General features: G+C 48.6%; 1 protein-coding gene across 1 annotated transcript; it reads left to right on the top strand.

Annotated features, from left to right (window-relative positions):
• The first annotated feature begins 1,453 nt into the window (after positions 1-1,453).
• Positions 1,454-20,341, top strand: SLC10A6 (solute carrier family 10 member 6). Its single transcript, XM_038769315.1, has 6 exons — positions 1,454-1,821; positions 10,853-10,971; positions 12,746-12,834; positions 15,192-15,367; positions 16,968-17,125; positions 19,866-20,341. Exons 1-6 carry the CDS (start codon positions 1,454-1,456, stop codon positions 20,129-20,131), a joined length of 1,176 nt encoding a protein of 391 aa, XP_038625243.1. The 3' UTR covers positions 20,132-20,341.
• The last annotated feature ends 600 nt before the right edge of the window (positions 20,342-20,941 follow it).

Here is a 20,941-nt window from a genome sequence, read left to right as displayed (position 1 = left end):
TCATCTCTGAGGAGTTTCATTCCACAGAACCATTGTTGTCTTCTGTGAGAGTCCGGAGGAGGCCCTGACAGGTAGCAGAGGGTGGAAGTCCTCCCCACCAACCCCTCCAACTTTGAGAAATGGCCCAGTTTTGGGGTCCCAGATGTTAAAGTATCCACGAGAGGTCCCTCGTGCCTTCCCAGGAGTTCAGGGACGGGTTTCTACCAGGCAGAATCCATTCTCCGAAGGAGAGACATGTTCCTCTTGTAATATTTTTGGGATGCAGAATACGTTTCCACACGTTTCATGTTTCAGATTCCGGACTATCCAATAACCCCCGAAGAATGTAGGAAGACAATACAGACTCTACAGAAAACAGAAGCCCAGTGGACCAATCAAAGAGGACTTCTTGGTGCACACGGTGCTCCAGTGCTCCGCACACAGTATGTGCTCAATAACTACCATTGATTTACTGAGTCTCTGAATCCCTGGAGCTCCTATCGGCTGACCCATCAACCCACCCCTGTGCCCTCATCTTTGCTGACCACAGCTGGGTGGCGAGGTATGGTGGTGTTTCTGAGGAAATGTTCCCGCTGGCTGCTTGGGAAGCCCTTTGGCATTCCGGGAAAGGCTGCCCGGAGTCTAGTTGGGTTTTCCGGGTACCTGGCTCCTAACTGGGGGACACAGACACCACTCATAACTCAGCAGGCCTCGGGGGCATGACACAAACAGGAATGGAAACCCTCCCCTGGCTTGCTCCCTGTATTCATCTCCTCCTCCCAGCCCCGCAGCATTTATGTACACCTCTGTAATTTATTTATTTACCTAATAATAACAAATTGTGGTATTTGTTAAGCACCTACCACATGCCAGGCACTGTACTGGGGGTGGATACAAGCAATTTGGGTTGGACACAATCCCTGTCTCACGTGGGGCTCACGGTCTCAATCCCCATTTTACAGATGAGGTAACTGAGGCCCGGAGAAGCAAAGTGACTTGCCCAAGGCCACACAACAGACAAGTGGCAGAGCCGGGATGAGAACCCATGACCCTCTGACTCCCAGGCCCGCACTCTTCCCATATTAATGCCTGTTTCCCCGTCAAGTCTGGGAGCTGATTGCGGGCAGAGAATGTGTCTATTGTTACACTGTACTCTCCCAAGCGCTTAGTACAGCGCTCTGCACACAGTAAGCGCCCAGTAAATATGATTGATTGACTGAGTCCTGGGGCCCCAGCCAACTGACTCCAGATTGCCAGTCACCCTCCATGGGGCCACTGGGCTGAACCGCTCTGGCGAGGGCGAGGCTCCCGGGAGCCAGTGGGAACCGGAATTCCACTCTCCTCCGCCTGGCCCAGATGAGTTATTCATGCGAACATTCCTAAACTTTTCAGGCTCGACCTGTCCAACCATCGGGCGAAGTTGCTCATTCCGACGTCCGCCCTGGCGGGAAGCGCTCATGTGAGGGAGGCAAGGATGGCGAGAGGCTCCAGCGGCCCGGGGCCCCCTCCGAACCAGACCGAGGTGGGGGCAGTGCCGGCCCCCGGGAAAGGCCTGGAGCTCGCTTTCACGGGGGCGCTGACGGCGATGATGGTGCTGGTGATGTTCGCCCTTGGCTGCACCGTGGACAGGCGGAAGCTTTGGGGGCACATCAGAAGGCCCTGGGGCATTGCCGTGGGGCTGCTCTGTCAGTTCGGGCTGATGCCTCTGACCGCCTACCTCCTGGTCACCGGCTTTTCCCTGAAACCGGTGCACGCCATTGCCGTCCTCATCATGGGCTGCTGCCCCGGGGGCACCATCTCTAACATCTTCACCTACTGGGTGGACGGGGACATGGACCTCAGGTAGGGCACGCCCCGCACCCAGCCCTCTGGGCCCACGGCTTTCCGCTTTCACTTTCACAGTAATGATGATAACTGATGTGCTTACTCTGTGCCATATACTGTGCTGATCACTGGGGTAGATACAATATGAGCAGAGCGGAAAAAGTCCCTTGTCCTATGTGGGACTCCTAGTCCAAAAGGGAAGGAGAATGCCTGGAAGTCAGCATGGCCTAGTGGAGAGAGCATGGGTCTTGGAGTCAGAAGGACCTGGGTTCTTCTAATCACAGCTCCGCCACTTGTCTGCTGTGTGACCTCAGGCAAATCACCTAACTTCTCTGTGACTCAGTTACCTCATCTGTAAAATGGGGATGAACACTGTGGGCCCCATGTGGGACAGGGACTGTATCCAACCCCATTAGCTTGTAACTACCCCAGGGACAGCTCGGGCTTTGGAGTCAGAGGTCATGGGTCCAAATCCTGGCTCTGCCAATTGTCAGCTGTGTGACTTTGGGCAAGTCACTTAACTTCTCTGTGCCTCAGTCACCTCATCTGTAAAATGGGGATTAAGACTGTGAGCCCCCCGTGGGACAACCTGATCACTTTGTAGCCTCCCCAGCGCTTAGAACAGTGCTTTGCACATAGTAAGCGCTTAATAAATGCCATTATTATTATTATTATTATTATTATTATTTTATTATTATTATTACAGTGCCTGGAACATAGTAGGCATTTAAATACTATAAAACAAATCTTATTTGTTTTATATTTAATTATTATTTAATTTATAAATATTTAATTTATAAATATTTGTATTTATGTACAAATGGGGTATCTTATCCCATTTGTACAGTCAAGAAAATTGAGGTGCAGAGAAGTTAAGTGACTGGCCCAAGGTCACAAAGCATTCAAGTGTCAGAGCCGGAATTAGACCCCAGGTCACTTGACTCCCAGGACAATTTCACTAAGTCATGCTGCTTCTAATTCCACTGCTTGGGATAGCAATTGGCAAGCAGTTCTAGACATTCAGGGCCTGCAGGGAAAGTTTCTGGGGAAAGAGTCAGTCGGGCTCAGAAGAGATTTTTCCAATAACTGGATTACGGGTGACTATTATTTTTTTTAATTTTTTTTTGGCTGAGAGTCATCGGTTGCCATAATGCCAACTCATGGGCGTATGAGGTAGTGGCGCCTTGCCTCGTCCCGAAACCTACCCCGGAAGTAGCATTCTCTGCCCTCTCAGCTGCCATCTCAGCTTGAGACCTGGGCTCTGTGCTCTCTCTGGAAGTTCCCAACGCATAAGAGAGTGCAGATCGCATTGAGGATTATCGTTCTGATAAACAACTGCTGAACTGCGATCAGCAAAGAGCAAAGGTGCTAACCGTTCACTGAAGGGGTTCGGGGAAGGGGGTGACCAAGTGGGTTGGGGCTTGGGAAGGGCAGGTAGGTATCAAATCAATCAATCAATCAATGTTACTTAGTGCTTACTAAGTGCAGAGGACTGTACTAAGCACTTGGAAGAGTACAATGCAACAGAATTAGCAGACACGTTCCCTGGCCATAATGAGCAATAAAGGGGCAGAAAAACCAAATTTTGAGGCTGGTCAGTCCTGTCCGGAAGCTGTCAGGTGTTGCTGGAAACCTGAGGTGAGCGATGCTGGAGCCCAGCCCATACAACCGTGAGGGTGAGGTGATGGCTGGAAGATTGGGCAGACAGCGGTCCCATCGCCCCTGAGAGGCCTGGCACCGGGATACAGTGGAATATTAAGAGGCGGGTCTGGCACTCCCATCAACCCCATTCCAGCCAGCCGACCTGTACATGGTAGGGGCATAAGAGGGGCATAGACTGAGCTTCTGAGGGACTGTGGGGTGGGTGAGGTGACTTCAGGGCCTACGGAGAGCTAGCAGGTGGGACAAAGAGTGCTTACCTGTGAGCCCCACGTAGCACAACCTATCACCTTGCTTCCCCCCAGTGCTTAGAACAGTGCTTTGCACATAGTAAGCACTTAACAAATTCATCATTATTATTATTATTATTACCTCCAGAAACGCTCTCACTCCCCATACAGCCCAGCCATGGCAACGAGGGCCTAGCCCAATGCCTTCAACTAGCCCCTTGGAGTCTCTTGACCAAAACAGTAAATTATCCCCATAAATTCTCTCCCCATACTTCCCCTCTCCTCTACACCTGGCAGCACAGCTGGCCTGCTCCTCTGTCAGGCCGTCTCAGGCTGTCATCATCATCATCATCATCAATCGTATTTATTGAGCACTTACTGGGATGGGGCATGGGCCTGGTAGTCACAAGGTTTGCTGCCATTTGTCTGCTGCATGGGGTTAGGGCATGGGCCTGGTAGTCATCATCATCAATCGTATTTATTGAGCGCTTACTGTGTGCAGAGCACTGTACTAAGCGCTTGGGAAGTACAAGTTGGCAACATATAGAGACAGTCCCTACTCAACAGTGGGCTCACAGTCTAAAAGGCAGTCACAAGGTTTCTGCTGCATAGGGATGGGGCATGGGCCTGGTAGTCACAACGTTTGCTGCCATTTGTCTGCTGCATAGGGTTGGGGCACGGGCCTGGTAGTCATCATCATCAATCGTATTTATTGAGCGCTTACTGTGTGCAGAGCACTGTACTAAGCGCTTGGGAAGTACAAGTTGGCAACATACAGAGACAGTCCCTACCCAACAGTGGGCTCACAGTCTAAAAGGGGAGACAAAGAACAAAACCAAACATACTAACAAAATAAAATAAATAGAAATAAATAGGCTGTCGGTAAGCTTGGTTTTCTCTGATCTGGTGGAGGGTCAGCTATCTCTGCTCACCATTCACAATCTAATAAAAATAATTGCTTTGCACATAGTAAGCACTTAATGCCATCAAAAAGAAAAACTGTGATACTTGTTATCAGCTATGTGCTAAGCGCTGGCACTGATACAATAAGAGGATCAGACACAGTCCTTGCCCCACTTGGGGCTCACAGTCTAAGAAAAGCTTGTATTTTATCCCCATTTTACAGATGAGAGAACTGAGGTACTGATCACACAGCGGCGGAGACAAGCGGCGGAGCTGTGTTTAAAATCCAGGTCCTCTACCTCCAGTCCTGTGCTATTTCCACTAGGCCATACTGCTTCTCAACCCTGTTCATACCCCCACAGGTTAAGAGCACGGGCCTGGAAGTCAGAAGGTCTTGGTTTCTAATCCTGACTCCGTCACATTTCTGCTGCTCATCACCATCTAATAATAATAATAATTGTGATATTTGTTAAAACCTCACCTCCTCCAGGAGGCCTTCCCAGACTGAGCCCCCTTTTCCTCTGCTCCTCCTCCCTTTCCCATCGCCCCTACTCCCTCCCTCTGCTCTATTCATTCATTCAATCATATTTATTGAGCGCTTACTGAGTGCAGGGCACTGTATTAAGTGCTTGGGAAGTACAAATCGGCAATGTATAGAAATGGTCCCTACCCAACAATGGGCTGCCCCACAGCACTTGTGTATATTTCTACATATTTATTATTCTATTTATTTTATTAATGATGTGTATGTATCTATAATTCTATTTAACTATTTTGATGCTATTGATGCCTGTCTACTCGTTTTGTTTTGTTGTTTGTCTCACCCTTCTAGACTGCGAGCTCATTGTTGGGTAGGGACCGTCTCTATCTGTTGCCAACTTGTACTTTCCAAGCATTTAGTACAGTGCTCTGCACACAGTAAGTGCTCAGTAAATATGATTGAATGAATGAATGCTGGGTGACCTTGGGCAAGTCACTTCACTTCTCTAGGCCTCAGTTCCCTCATCTGTAAAATGGGGACTGAGACACGTGGGGCAGGGACTGTGTCCAGTACAAATTGCTTGTATCCTCCCCAGTGCTTAGTACAGTATCTAGCAGACAATAAGTGCTTAACAAATACCACAATTTTATTATTATTATTAGAGTGGAAAGTTGCTCACCTTCCCCAGATAAGTCAGGAACAAAACGGCTGTGAGTAAAGCTCTCCACTCGCTGAGGAGACGTGACAGAAGGATGTGTGACGTGAAGAGACAGGCTGCTTAGACAAGATGAAGATAGCAACCTGGCCATAAGGGAGGTGTGGGATCAACTTGTTTACTCGGAGTTGCTAAATATCATCATCAATCATATTTATTGAGCGCTTACTGTGTGCAGAGCACTGTACTAAGCACTTGGGAAGTACAAGTTGGCAACATATAGAGACAGTCCCTACCCAACAGTGGGCTCACAGTCTAAAAGGCAGTCACAAGGTTTCTGCTGCATAGGGACGGGGCATGGGCCTGGTAGTCACAACATTTGCTGCCATTTGTCTGCTGCATAGGGTTGGGGCACGGGCCTGGTAGTCATCATCATCAATCGTATTTATTGAGCGCTTACTGTGTGCAGAGCACTGTACTAAGCGCTTGGGAAGTACAAGTTGGCAACATATAGAGACAGTCCCTACCCAACAGTGAGCTCACAGTCTAAAATGTAGTCACAAGGTTTCTGCTGCAAAGGGATGGGGCATGGGCCTGGTAGTCACAAGGTTTGCTGCCATTTGTCTGCTGCATGGGGTTAGGGCACGGGCCTGGTAGTCATCATCATCAATCGTATTTATTGAGCGCTTACTGTGTGCACAGCACTGTACTAAGCGCTTGGGAAGTACAAGTTGGCAACATATAGAGACAGTCCCTACTCAACAGTGGGCTCACAGTCTAAAATGTAGTCACAAGGTTGCTGCTGCACAGGGATGGGGCATGGGCCTGGTAGTCACAACGTTTGCTGCCATTTGTCTGCTGCAAGGGGTTAGGACACAGGCCTGGTAGTCATCATCATCAATCGTATTTATTGAGCGCTTACTGTGTGCAGAGCACTGTACTAAGCGCTTGGGAAGTACAAGTTGGCAACATATAGAGACAGTCCCTACCCAACAGTGGGCTCACAGTCTAAAACGTAGTCACAAGGTTTCTGCTGCATAGGGATGGGGCATGGGCCTGGTAGTCACAAGGTTTGCTGCCATTTGTCTGCTGCATAGGGTTGGGGCACGGGCCTGGGAGTCACAAGGTTTGCTGCCATTTGTCTGTTGCATGGGGTTGGGGCATGGACCTGGGAGTCACAAGGTTTGCTGCCATTTGTCTGCTGCATGACCTTGGGCGAGTCACACAGTAAGCGCTCAATAAATACGATGAAATGAAATGAAATGAAATAACAAAAACCCACCCCTAAACTCTAATTTGTAGGGGCTGGGAGGAGCTAGGAGGGTGAAAGGCAGGAAGAGGGCGGCTGACGAGATGAGTTTGTTATTACGCAAAACACGGCGAGACGTGGACGCGGGACATTGAGATTTCGGGGTGAAATACAAGGGTTTGAGTCCCCTGGCCCTTTATTTCCCACGGGGCAAGGGGCTGGTTTGGCTTCCATCAGATGGAGCTTTGCATAAATGAAGCCATGGAACTGAGATCCCACGTGCGTCGAACAGCCTGGCAGTTGGCCACTCTCTACCGACTTTTCCAAAACCCAGTGACCACAGGAGCCCATGGTTTATTATTACTAAATTAAAGAGTAGTTATTATGGATAATAGTGGAGTTTTTTTAGCGATTATTCTGGACAAAGCGCTGGGGAGACAGACAAGCAGGTCAGACACGAGGCTCACGGCCTAATGAGGCTCAGGAAGAACAAATACTGAATTCTGTCTACTTGTTCTGTTTTGTTGTCTGTCTCCCGCTTCTTGACTGTGAGCCCGTTGTTGGGTTCGGATTGTCTCTATCCGTTGCCTAACTGTACTTTCCCAAGCGCTTAGTACAGTGCTCTGCACACAGTAAGCGCTCAATACATTCATTCATTCATTCAATCGTATTTAGTGAGCACTTACTATGTGCAGAGCACTGTACTAAGCGCTTGGGAAGTACAAGTCGGCAACATATAGAGACAGTCCCTACCCAACAACGGGCTCACAGTCTAGAAGACGTCAGAGACCATGGGTTAGAATCCCGGCTCTGCCCCTTGTCAGTTGTGTGACTTTGGGCAAGCCAACTTCTCTGTGCCTCAGCTCCCTCATCTGTAAAATAGGGACTAAGACTGAGCCGCACATGGGACAACCTGATTCCCTTGTGTCCCTCCCAGCGCTTAGAACGGTGCTTGGTGCATGAGAAGCAGCGTGGCTCAGTGGAAAGAGCAAGGGCTTTGGAGTCAGAGGTCACGGGTCCAAATCCCGGCCTCACCAACTGTCAGCTGTGTGACTTTGGGTAAGTCACTTCACTTTTCTGGGCCTCAGTTCCCTCATCTGTAAAATGGGGATTAAAACTGAGCCCCCCCCCGTGGGGAAACCTGATCACCTTGTAACCTCCCCAGTGCCTGGAACGGTGCTTTGCACATAGTAAGAGCTTAACAAATACCATCATTATTATTATGGTAAGTGACAAATACCATCATTGTTATTATAATTGCTGTTATTATTATTACCTGCAGCAGCTAATGCTCCCTCCATCGCCCCCCTCACCGCCTGTCCTCCTCTCGGGCTGGGGAGGGGCTTGTCCGGGGGTCCAGACTGTCGCCCGGGGGTCACCATCACAGGCCTCGGCCTGCTTTGGTCAGGTCCATCCCTGGACCACGTGGCGGCCGCCTCCTCGACCCGGCCCGCCCCGTGGTCCATCCCTGGACCACGTGGCTGCCGCCTCCTCCACCCTGCCCGCCCCACGGCGCATGCGCGCGGGGGGGGGGGGGGGCGAGACCGTCCCTCCGGAGAGGCGCAGGAGTCCTGTCCACAAGGGGGCAGCAGCTCCCAAAGCGCGCTCCCGAAGAAAGTTCCCTCGCGCCACGCGCCTCGCGCCTCTTGCCACGCGCCTCCCGCCTCAGGCCTCGCGCCCTGTTAACACGCGCCTCCCGCCTCAGGGCTCGAGCCCAGCCCTCCATCACCTTGCCCCCTCTTACCTCACCACCCTCCCAAAGCCCTTGTGTATATTGGTACATATTTATTACAAGATTTATTTTATCAATTATGGGTATATGGCTATAATTCTATTTATAGCCATCTATTTATATCCAAATCTTCCCCCCATCCCCATCAATCAATCAATTAATCAATCGTATTTATTGAGCACTTACTGTGTGCCCTCCCTCTGCCCATCCGCCAAGCTAGCTCTCTTCCTCCCTTCAAGGCCCTACTGAGAGCTCACCTCCTCCAGGAGGCCTTCCCAGACTGAGCCCCTTCCTTCCTCTCCCCCTCGTCCCCCTCTCCATCCCCCCATCTTACCTCCTTACCTTCTCCACAGCACCTGTATATATGTATATATGTTTGTACAGATTTATTACTCTATTTATTTATTTTACTTGTGCATATCTATTCTATTTATTTTATTTTGTTAGTATGTTCGGTTTTGTTCTCTGTCTCCCCCTTCTAGACTGTGAGCCCGCTGTTGGGTAGGGACCATCTCAATATGTTGCCAACTTGTACTTCCCAAGCGCTTAGTACAGTGCTCTGCACACAGTAAGTGCTCAATAATAATAATAATGGCATTTATTAAGCGCTTACTATGTGCAAAGCACTGTTGTAAGCGTTGGGGAGGTTACAAGGTGATCAGGTTGTCCCACGGGGGGCTCACAGTCTTAATCCCCATTTTACAGATGAGGGAACTGAGGCACAGAGAAGTTAAGTGACTTGCCCAAGGTCACACAGCTGACAATTGGCAGAGCCGGGATTTGAACCCAAGTCCTCTGACTTCAAAGCCCATTATCTTTCCACTGAGCCAAGCTGCTTCTCTAAAAATTGCTTCTCAATAAATACGGTTGAATGAACGATGGAATGAATGAATGAATGAATGAATGAATGAATGAAATCTCTCTATTTGAGAAGCAGCGTGGTTCAGTGGAAAGAGTCCGGGCTTTGGAGTCGGAGGTCATGGGTTCAAATCCCAGCTCCGCCAATTTTCAGCTGTGTGACTTTGGGCAAGTCACAACTTCTCTGGGCCTCAGTTCCCTCATCTGTAAAATGGGGATTAAGACGGTGAGGCCCCCCGTGGGACAACCTCAATACCTTGTAACCTCCCCAGTGCTTAGAACAGTGCTTTGCACATAGTGAGCGCTTAATAAATGCCATCATTATTATTATTTATCTATTCTGATGGCATTGACTCCTGTCTACTTGTTTTGTTTTCTGTCTCCCTCTTCTAGACTGTGAGCCCGTTGTTGGGTAGGGATTGTCTCCATTCCTTCGTTCAATCGTATTTATTGAGCGTTGACTGTGTGCAGAGCACTGGACTATGAGCTTGTGAAGTACAATTCGGCAACAGATAGAGACAGTCCCTACCCAACAATGGGCTCACAGGACATGGATTCTATCTGTTGCCGAATTGTACTTTCCAAGCGCTTAGTCCAGTGCTCTGCACACAGCAAGAGCTCAATAAATATGATTGAATGAAAGAATGAATGAACTTCCCTTCTCTCCTTCTCCATCCCAGCCCACACACTCCGCCCCTCAGGTACTAACCTTCTCACTGGGCCTCCATCTCACCTGTCTCCCCCCGGCCCACAACCTGCCTCTGGCCTGGAACGCCCTCCCTCCTCAAATCTGCCAACAATCACTCTTCCCCCCTTCAAAGCCCTACTGCAGGCACACTTCCTCCAGGAGGCCTTCCCAGGCTAAGCCCCCTTTTCCACAGCTCCCCCTCCTTTCCGCGTCACCCCGACTCGCTTCCTTATTCCCCTCCCTCAGCCCCATGACGCATGTACATATCCGTCATTTATTTATATTAATGCCTGTATCCCCCTCTAGACTGTAAGCTCACTGAGGAAAGGGAACATGTATACCAACTCTGCTACCCCACCCACAGCACTTATGTGTTTATGTATATATCTATAATTCTATTTATTTATATTAATGCCAGTTTGTTTTGATGTCTGTCTTCCCCCCACCCCCTAGACTGTAAGCCTGTTGTGGGCAGGGACTGTCTCTATTGCTGGATTGTACTTTCCAAGTGCTTAGTACAGTGCTCTGCACATAGTAAGCACTCATTAAATACAATTGAATGAATGAATGAATGAATCTCTGCTTCTTCCACAGCATCAGCCTGACCACCTGCTCCACAGTCGCGGCCCTGGGCCTGCTGCCTCTTTGCCTGTCCCTCTACACACCACTTTGGGGCCTAGAGCCAAGCCTCACAGTCCCGTACCAGAACATCGGTAAGGCCAGGCCTGAGGAGTGTGCCCCACTTCTGGGTTTATTGGGATGCAGGCAGTCCCAGCCCCATTATTTCCCAACAGTTTAAACCCCCAACCCATTGGCCTCCAGTTGGATTTCTCCCCAAGAAAACGTCCAAGAGCTCTAATCAATCAATCAATGGTATGTCTTCCAGGCTGTAATCTCCTTGTCTACCCTATTATATTGTATTCTCCTAAGTGCCTGGTACATAGAAAGCGCTTAACAAATACCATTAGTCTTATTATTCCTATTATTCTTAATACAGTGTTTTGCACACAGTAAGTGCTCAATAAATACCACTGATTGATTGATGTATTAAGCCTTTACTATATGCAGAGCACTCTACTGAGCGCATAAGAGAGTACAATACAACAGAATTGGCAGACACATTCCCTACCCACAATGAGTTTAGAGTCTAAAGCTATAAAAGGCCCCTTATAAGAGGTTGAGAGGTGGGGACTCTGGGGTATTAACCATTCAGTTGTATTTATTGAGTGCTTGCTGTATGTAGAGCACTGTCTTAAGCGCTTGGGAAGGTACAATATAGCAGAATTGGTAGACATGTTCCCTGACCACAATGAGCTTACAGTCTAGAGGGGGATGCAAGCATTAATATAAATGACGGATATGTACATAAGTGTTGTGGGGCTGAGGGAGGGGGAATAAAAGGTACAAATCCAAGTACAAAGGCAATACAGAAGGGAGTAGGAGAAGAAATGAGGTCTTAGTTGGGAAAGACTTCTTGGAGGGAGAATGATTATCTGTCGGATATGAAGAGGGAGGGCGTTCCAGGCCAGAGGCAGGACATGGGCGAGAGGTGGACAGTGAAATAGATGAGATCAAGATATGGTGAGTAGGTTGGCATTAGAGGAGGGAAATTTGTGGGCTGGGTTGTACTAGAAAATCAGGGAGGTTAGGTAGGAGGGGGCAAGGTGATCTAGTGCTTTAAAGATGATGTTAAGGAGTTTTTGTCTGATGCAGAGGTGGATGGGCAACCACTGGAGGTTCTTGAGGAGGAAGGAAACAGGGCAGAGGGTTTGAGGAGGGTTAATACAGACACAATCATATCAGAAATGGTATCTGTCCCTCATGGGGCTCATAGTCTAAGGGGAAGGAGAATCAGTACTTAATAATAACAATTATGGTACTCATAAAGTGCTGTACTACGCACTGCAAAGTAATCAGGTCAGTTACAGTCTCTCTCCCACATTGGACTCATAATCTAAGAAGGAGGTAGTAGAATTTAATCCTCAATTGACAGACAAGGAAACTGAGGCACAGAGAAATGACTAGCCCAAGGTCACAGAGTGGGCAGGTGGCAGGGCTGGGCTTAGAACTCAGGTTTCCTGGCTTCCAGTTCTGTGCTCTTTTCACTAGGTCACACTGCTGGGGAGAAAGGGAAGCGATCATTGAAATGGTGGCAAAGTTTGGTATTTCCATTCTGGGCTGTCCATGGGGAATTCTGGGAAAGAATCACTCCCAGTAATCTCACCTGGTTGAAAATGCCCCTCTCCATTTCCATTTTTTGATGTAACGTGAGCCATTGGACTGTTTGTGCGACTTCCCCACCTCACAGCGGTGTCTCCTCTGCTCCGCTGCCAAAAGAAAACTTGCTTTGGGCATCACGAGCTTTGACCAGATTTGTTTTCCCAGAGATGCCGATGTCTCTGGGATGCCAAACGTTGAGGAAGAGAGAGACGGGGGCAGGGGAAGTTTGTCAAGGCCTCTGATCTGATGGGCTTTTCTTTTCCACAGGAATTGCACTCCTGTGCCTGATTATCCCTGTGGGCTGTGGGGTGTTTGTGAACCACATGTGGCCGAAACAATCGAGAATCATCCTCAGAGTAAGTGACCCTGTCGCTGCCCCCCCCCTCATTTTTTTTTAAAATAGTACTTAAGTGCTTAGTATGTGCCAGATAGTGTACTAAAAGCTGGGATAGATACAGGCTTAATCAGGGTGTCCCCCATGGGGTTCTACAGTCTTAATCCTCATTTTACAGATGAGGGAACTGAGCCACAGAGAAGTTAAGTAACTTGATCAAGGTCACGCAGCACCCAAGTAGTGGCTAGGATTAGACAGGTCCTTCTGATTCCCAGGCCCATACTCTATCCGCTAGGCCACACTGTTTCTCATGTTCTCATGTTCAGAGTCAGGAAAGGCAAACCCAGGTAAAGCCATGGCACCCATCTCAGTTCAGGGTTTCAACTGCTACCAGACCCTCCACTCTCCCAGGTCCTCCAACTCACAACTCCCTCCCCACTTTACAGCCCCCTGCCTCCATCCATAAAAGCAGTAATTGTGTCTTTCTCACCCGTCTAGACTGGAGACTTGCAGGGCAGGGAATGACACTGTTTATTATTGTATTGTACTCTCCTAAGTGCTTAATACAGTGCTCTGCACACAGTAAGCACTCAACAAATACGATTGAATGAATGAATGGTACTTGTTAAGGGTGTACTATGTGCTATGCATTGTATTATTGTACTCTCCCAAGAGTTCAGTACAGTGCTTTGCACACAGTAAGCATACAATAAATATGATTGAATGAATGAACTGTACTAAGCACTGGGGTAGATACAAGATAATCAGGTCAGACACAGACCCGGTCCCTCCCAGGGCTCACATTCTAAGTAGGAGGTAGACAGATAGTAAATTCTCATTTTACAGATGAGGAAACTGAGGCATAAAACAAGTGGCTTGCCCTCGGTCACACAGCAGGCAATGGTGGAGTCAAGATTAGAATTCAAGTGCTCTGACCACTGGGCCTGTATACTCTTTCCACTGGCCACAGTCCCTCCCCGTGTGTTCTCCTGGATCCCAGAACCTCCATGACCATTCCCAGGATCTTTCCCGATTCCCCAACTCTTCATTTGTCCTGTCTCTATTCAAGCTGTTCAGGGTCTGCTTGAGCCCATCGCAGCCTGGACATATCCAGCCCCCATTTTGTCAGCCACTCCCTGGCACTTAAACCTTGGCAGCCGCCCCTGCCCTTCCTCAACTAGTCAATGCTGACAGCCTGGAGGGTCCTCCCATCTCCGGCCCTCGCTATGGAAGAGAATAGGGAGCAGGGGATGATGGGGGCTTCTGCTTGGGCCAGGGACTGAGGGGGGGTGTCCGGCAGGCCTGCCCAACCTTCAGCCTTCTGCCAGCTCCAGGCAGCCTGGGTAACTGTGGGTACCCAGTCCTCGGACCGATTGATTGAGAGGCATCATTGGGCTGGGCCATGGCAGAGAGATGATTTCACAGAGACGCAAGGCTCTGACCTGGTCATGGTGATGAGGAGCAGCCGCAGCCCAGAGTGACTGAGAGCCCTGTTCTTCTGGGGCCTGGGGAGCTGAGTTTGCCCTCGGGTGGCTAACTTCTCAGTTGTGTCTGGCCGGCAGGTGTGGCGGACAGGATCCCACGTCGCCTTGCTTCAGGGGGAGATGTCACGTTATGACTCCGACCTGCCCCGCCTTAGCCAGACCTGTTGTTGGACCTTTGGGGTCTCCTCCTGCCTGTCCCACTCTGAACCTTCTCTGTGGAGAGGCTGGGCCGGGCTAATACCTGAACTACTAACACTGGCAGGGCCCAAGGGGCAAGCGCGGTGGGGTGTGAGGGGAGGGGGCACTGGCGAGGTTTGAGAGTAGTGAAGCCTGCAGGCTGGGGTGCGGTGGCAGAAGAGCGAAGATAAGTAGCGGGGAGAGAGCTGATTTAGGGTGCTAAAGCTAAGCGGGTGGTGAAGGGGCAGGTCTGGAGGCCACAGAGCAATGGGACCTGCAGCCTGGTCAAGTCAGAGGGGAATGGGGGATGGGGATGGTATTCGGTGTGGTATTTCTTAAGCACTTATTATATGCCAGGCACTGTTCTAAGCACTGAGGTAGATACAAGCTAATCTGGTTGAACGCAGTCCCTCTCCCACAGTGGGGCTCACAGTCTTAATCCCTACTTTACAGATGAGGGAACTGAGGCATAGAGAAGTGAAGGGATTTGCGTAAGGTCACACAAGTGGCAGAAGACAAGTGGCAGAGCCAGTATTAGACCCCAGTCCTTCTAACTCCCAGGCCCCTGCTCTATCCACTAGGCCATGCCACTTTTCATGCAACAGTGACGGAAATGAGCAGTGTGGCCTAGTGGAAGAGCCAGCACCACGGTGGCCGTGTGGTCCCCTGCATGGACCTCTCCGCAGCCCAGACCCCATTTCCCTTTGACTTATTTCAGGCTGGGGCCATCGTCGGTGGGGTCCTCCTCCTGGTGGTAGCAGTAGCTTGTCCAGTCGTATACAAGGGCTCCTGGAACTTGGACGTCTCCCTGCTGATTATCAGCATCATCTTTCCGCTCATCGGCTACGTCGCTGGATTTCTTCTGTCCCTTCTCGCCCAGCAGCCTTGGAAAAGGTAGTGTGAGTTGTCTCTGTACTGTAGCAGGGTGGGCTGCAATCCTGAATCAGCAATTGGGGGACTCAGTGTTGGGAGAGAAAATGGAAGGCTTCCAAGAGTGGTTTTTTCCCCATCTTTTTTAATAGTATTTGTTAAGCACTTTCTATGTATCAAACACTGTTCTAAGCGTTGAGGTAGGTCCAAGTACAAGTCCCTGTCCTGCATGGGGCTCACAGTCTAAGTAGGAGGGAGAACAGGTATTTAATCTCCATTTTACAATTGAGGAAATTGAGGCTTAGAGGAGTTAAATGACTTGCCCAAGGTCACACAACAAACAGTTGGAAAAACCAGGTTAAGAACCCTGATCCTCAGACTCTCAGGCCATGCTCTTTCCACTAGACCACACTGCTTCCCCCAGTGAGCACAGGCCTGGGAGCCTTAGAATGGGTTCTAATCCCGGCTCCGCCACTTGTCTGCTGTGTGACCTTGAGCAAGTCACTTCAATTCTCTGTGCCTCAGTTACCTCATCTGCAAAATGGAGATTGAGACTGTGAGCCCCATGTGGGATGGGGACTGTGTCCAACCCGATTTCCTTTATTCACCCCTGCCTGGCACAGTGCCTGGCACATAGTAAGTGCTTAATTAATGATGGCATTTGTTAAGCGCTTACTGTGTGCCAAGCACTATCAACAAATACCATAATTATTATTAAGTGAAATTTAAGTAGCAGCATGCAACCCCTACAGTTTTTACCAGTCCCCTTAAGGTCCTCTTTGCTACCAGACTTAGTCTATACTTTTATGGTGTCTTTTATCACTTTATCTTTCCTACTATGACAGTCACCACAACCCTTCCCCATTTTATTTTTAGACTGCAGGTCCCCACAAGGCCAGGAACCATATCTAAACTCTCCCTGCATATTTTTTTTTCCTAGCACATACACATAGTACAGTGCTCTGCACAGAGAAAATGCTTAATCTTAATGCTCCTATTCCTACTGTCTGGAGGAGGAAGACGAGATTATGGTGTGGTGCCAAGAACAATAAGGGATTGCAAGTGGACATGAACCTGGGAGCTTAGGTTGACCATTTTTATCTAGGATAAAACCATCTAGGTGATGGTTAAACGGAGGAGGGTGAGATGGGCTATCAGCAAGGTAGTGATCATACTAGGGCAGTCTTTCTAAACTAAGAGAAGAGGCCTGGCAGAAGCTCCAGGGTTTTCCCTGCATATGTGTATGTTTTGCCTTTTGCAAGGGAGCCAGTCCTGCTTCCTCAGAAAAGTACTCATCTCTGGATTGTAAGCTACTTGAGGGTAGGGAGCAAGTACATCAACTCTGTGCTTGGGAATTGAGTAGTGCTCAATGAATACCATTGATTGATTCACAGGAGATTAAGAGGGCTTGGGAGTAACAGGTTCAGACAAGACAACTTGAGAGGAGGGAGGGAGGGTCAAGAAGGAGAAGCCCGGGGGGTAAATAGAGAAGAAAATTAACGAGGAATCTTAAGTGCAAACCATTGGGAAACCACCAGTGGTTGAAGATTCTAACAGACCAGCTGGGTGGAATGACATACGACCGTTCTCAATTTTGGTTAAAGAAGAGACCTCTCCTGCACAGGTGCCGGACGATATCCCTGGAGACCGGGGCGCAGAACATCCAGATGTGTTCCACCATGCTCCAGCTCTCTTTCACCTCTGATCAGCTGGCCCAGATGTTCACTTTCCCTTTGATCTACGGGTTCTTCCAGCTGCTGGATGGATTTCTCGTTGTTGTAGGTGAGAGGATCTTAAGGAAAGGCCAACGGCCTCCTTCGGCCTACTCTGGCCAGGGGAATCGAGAATGTTGAAATGGTTGCTTAACTACCAGGAGTCCGTAGTCTTGCGGGAAATATAAAGTAGAGGTGAAGTGTGTTAAAAAGGCCAAGAATCCACGTAGGCATGGTCAAAACCGGTCACTTTGCTATTTTGTGTGTGTATGTGTGTGTGGGGGTGGGTGGGTGGGTTTGTGTGGTGGTGGTGGTGGTGGTTGTTGTGTGCGGGAGTGTCCAGGGTTTCATGTACTCCACTGGAAAACTTGCAATGTGAGTCACCATGATTGATTGTATTGACTGGGCCCTACATTTAGGTCCCACATTGTACCAGTCCTTGGTTTACAATAATAATAACAGTTATAATAATGGTATTTGTTAAGCATTTACTATTTATCAAGCACTGTTCATTCATTCAATCATATTTATTGAGCGCTTACTGTGTGCAGAGCACTGTACTAAGTTCTTGAACTGTTCTAAGCACTGGGGTAGATACAAGCTAATTAAGTTGGATACAGTCTCTATCCCCATTTTACAGATGAGGTAACTGAAGCACAGAGAAGTGAAGTGACTTGCCCAATGTAACAGCAAACAAGAAGCGGAGCTGGGATTAGAACCCAGGTTGTTCTGACACCCAAGCCAGGGCTCTAGCCTCTAGGTCACACTGCTTCCCTATGTGGCTCATCTGTGAATATGAAGGGCAGCACTTCAAGGGCTAATGTTATTAGCTGCTGAGAAGCAGCGTGGCTCAGTGGAATAAGCACGGGCTTTGGAGTCAGAGGTCATGGGTTCAAATCCCGGCTCCGCCAATTGTCAGCTGTGTGACTTTGGGCAAGTCACTTCTCTGTGCCCCAGTTACCTCATCTGTAAAATGGGGATTAAGACTGTGAGCCCCCTGTGGGACAACCTGATTGCCTTGTAACCTCCCCAGTGCTTAGAACAGTGCTTTGCACATAGTAAGCACTTAATAAATGCCATCATGATATTATTATATTAATATTTGTCATTTTCCACAAGTAACTTCCCGCCCCTCCAATTACAAATCCCCAGCTACACAATTGAATCACATCTAATTGACAGTTTTCACTACCAGACCACCTGAATGATTGTGAGCACTGGTTGCCTGGCCATCTGTAAGGCTTCAGGGGCAGGGACGGGTCGGGGGGAAGTGGCACTCTGCTCTCCTACAAGGTAGAAGTCACATTCTTCACAAACCGTACATTCAGCCCCCGCTATAGAACATGTGCCTTGCCTGACATCGCGCCCCTGTTCTTGTCTCCCAATATCACACCACGTTCTCGCCAGTTGGGAGTGTATTGGCGGTAGAGCATCTCTAATTGGAAAATAGCGTGGCTTAGTGGAAAGGACACGGGCCTGGGAGTAAGAGGACTGGGGTTAAAATTTGAACCCCGCGACTTGCCTGATGTGTGACCTTGGGCAAGTCACTCTATTTCTCTGTGCCTTGGTTTCCTCAACTGTAAAGTGGGGATCCGATACCAGTGTTCCCTCCTATTTAGACTGCAAGTCTCATGTGGGATAAGGACTGTATAATAATAATGATGGCATTCATTATGCGCTTACTATGTGCAAAGCACTGTTCTAAGCACTGGGGAGGTTACAAGGTGATCAGGTTGTCCCACAGGGGGCTCATAGTCTTCATCCCCATTTTACAGATGAGGTAACTGGCACAGAGAAGTTAAGTGACTTGCCCAAAGTCACACAGCTGACAATTGGCAGAGCCGGGATTTGAACCCATGACCTCTAACTCCAAAGCCCGTGCTCTTTCCACTGAGCCACACTGCTTCTCAACAGATAATCTGTATCTGAACAGATTAACCCAGCTCTTAGAACAGGGCGTGACACATAGTAAGCGCTTAACTGACATAATTACTAACAGCAGTCTCTCCAAAATCCAGAGTGCAAATCAACATTATGGCAGATGTGAGTGTATTATCAACTGTATTTATTGAGTGCTTACTGTGTGCAGAGCAGCATACTAAGCGCTTGAGAGAGTACAGTATAAGAGAGTTGGTAGACACATTCCCTGCCCTAACAAGCTTACAGTCTAGAGGGGGAGACCGGAATTAATATAAATAGATTCTGGATATGGACATAAGTGCTGTGGGACTGAGGAAGCGGTGAATAAAGGGAACAAATCAGGGCAATGCAGACGGGAGTTGGAGAAGAGGAAATGAGGGCTTAGACAGGGAAGGCCTCTTAGAGGAGGTGTGCCTTCAATAAGGCTCTGAATGTGGGCAGAGTAATTGCCTGTCAGATATGAAGAGGGAGGGTGTTCGAGGACAGAAGCAGGATGTGGGCAAGAGGTCAGTTGCGAGATAGATGAGATCGAGGTACAGTAAGTAGGTTGGCATTAGAAGAGTGAAGTGCGTGGGCTGGGTTGAAGTAGTAGAGCAGCGAGGTGAGATAGGAGGGGGCAAGGTGATTAAGTGATTTAAAGCCAATGTTGAGGAGTTTCACTTTGATGCAGAGATGGATGGGCAACCACTGGAGGTTCTTGGGGAGTGGGGAAACATGGCCTGAAAATTTTTGTAGAAAAAATAATCCAGGCAGCAGAGTTTAGTATGGACTGGAGTGGGGAGAAATAGAAGACAGGGAGGTCAGCAAGGAGGCTTCCAAATAGCTGAAACTAGATGGCCATCACCAAGTAAGAAACTCCACTAAACACTGGGCATTTGTCTACCACACAGTTTACCAGCTATTCAAGAGGTTAAAGAAGACAAACAAAGAGAAGGATCTCAACGAAGCTGAAAGATCCCCCAAGGATGAGGCCAATGCTGTGTTTCAGGAGGCAGAGGAGGAGCTAGTGGTGAGGATGTTTCCTGGAGCTGTTCTCGACAACCAGTCTCAACAGGACTCTGGGAACAACAGAACCCTTCCAAAGAACATGAGGAACTGCATGCCAAATGGCCTGAATATACTGACCCAACAGCTACAAAAGCAGGAGGAGAGGTGATGTGTAGTCCCAATTTGTTAGGAACAGGTCGATTGGGTGTAAAATGTCTGTCTTCTTTCCAGCACTCTACACTTAACATATGTTAACTTTTTGAGAATTTATTCCCTTCTACGGGAGCTCAATGTGCACCTCTGTAGCTCTGGCTTTAGTTCCTGATGCTCTTTATTTGGACAGTTCAATCTATCAATCAGTGGTCTTTGTTGAGTACTTCCTATGTGTAGAATGCTGTACTAAGTGCTTGGGAGAGGACAATATAACAGAGTTGGGAGGCACGTTCCCTGCCCACAACGAGCTTACAGCCTAGATGGTTCATCCATTCATTCAATTGTATTTACTGAGCACTTACTGTGTGCAGAGCACTGTACTAAGCACATGGGAAAGTACAATAATAAAGTGACATTCCCTGCCCATCAAATCTGATGCTTGAGCTTCATTTAATTATTACGGTATTTCTTAAGTCTTTACTGTGTCAGGCACTGTTCTAAACTCTAGGGTAAATACAGTATAATCAGGTTGGACACAGTCCTTGACCCAAATGGAGCTCACAGTTTAAGTAGGAGGAAAAACAGATCAAGAATGTTCATTTTAAAGATGAGGAAACTGAGCCATAGAGAAATGAATGACATGCCCAAGGTCACTGAGCAGGCAACTGGCAGGACTGGGATTAGAACCCAGGTCCTCTCCCTCTCAGGGCTGTGCTCTTTCCATTACTCCATGCAGCTCCTTAATGTTGTGTATGTGCATTTTTTTTTAACAGACCCAGGAACCTCTGTACTTTAAAAAATAAATATGTTTACATGAAAAATGCAG

This window comes from Tachyglossus aculeatus, chromosome X5 (genome assembly GCF_015852505.1).
Source record: "Tachyglossus aculeatus isolate mTacAcu1 chromosome X5, mTacAcu1.pri, whole genome shotgun sequence".
NCBI classification, from domain to species: domain Eukaryota; kingdom Metazoa; phylum Chordata; class Mammalia; order Monotremata; family Tachyglossidae; genus Tachyglossus; species Tachyglossus aculeatus.
Note: the sequence above shows the minus strand (reverse complement) of the source record. Positions and strands in the feature narration are given on the sequence as shown.

What these genes read in the sequence shown, in the direction of transcription:
- SLC10A6 (XM_038769315.1), top strand. Translation starts at nt 1,454, where the DNA reads ATGGCGAGAGGCTCCAGCGGCCCGGGGCCCCCTCCGAACCAGACCGAG. An exon ending in AATCGAGAATCATCCTCAGA is followed by an intron (nt 12,835 to 15,191) that starts GTAAGTGACCCT and finishes GACTTATTTCAG; the next exon opens with GCTGGGGCCATCGTCGGTGG. An exon ending in TGGATTTCTCGTTGTTGTAG is followed by an intron (nt 17,126 to 19,865) that starts GTGAGAGGATCT and finishes TCTACCACACAG; the next exon opens with TTTACCAGCTATTCAAGAGG.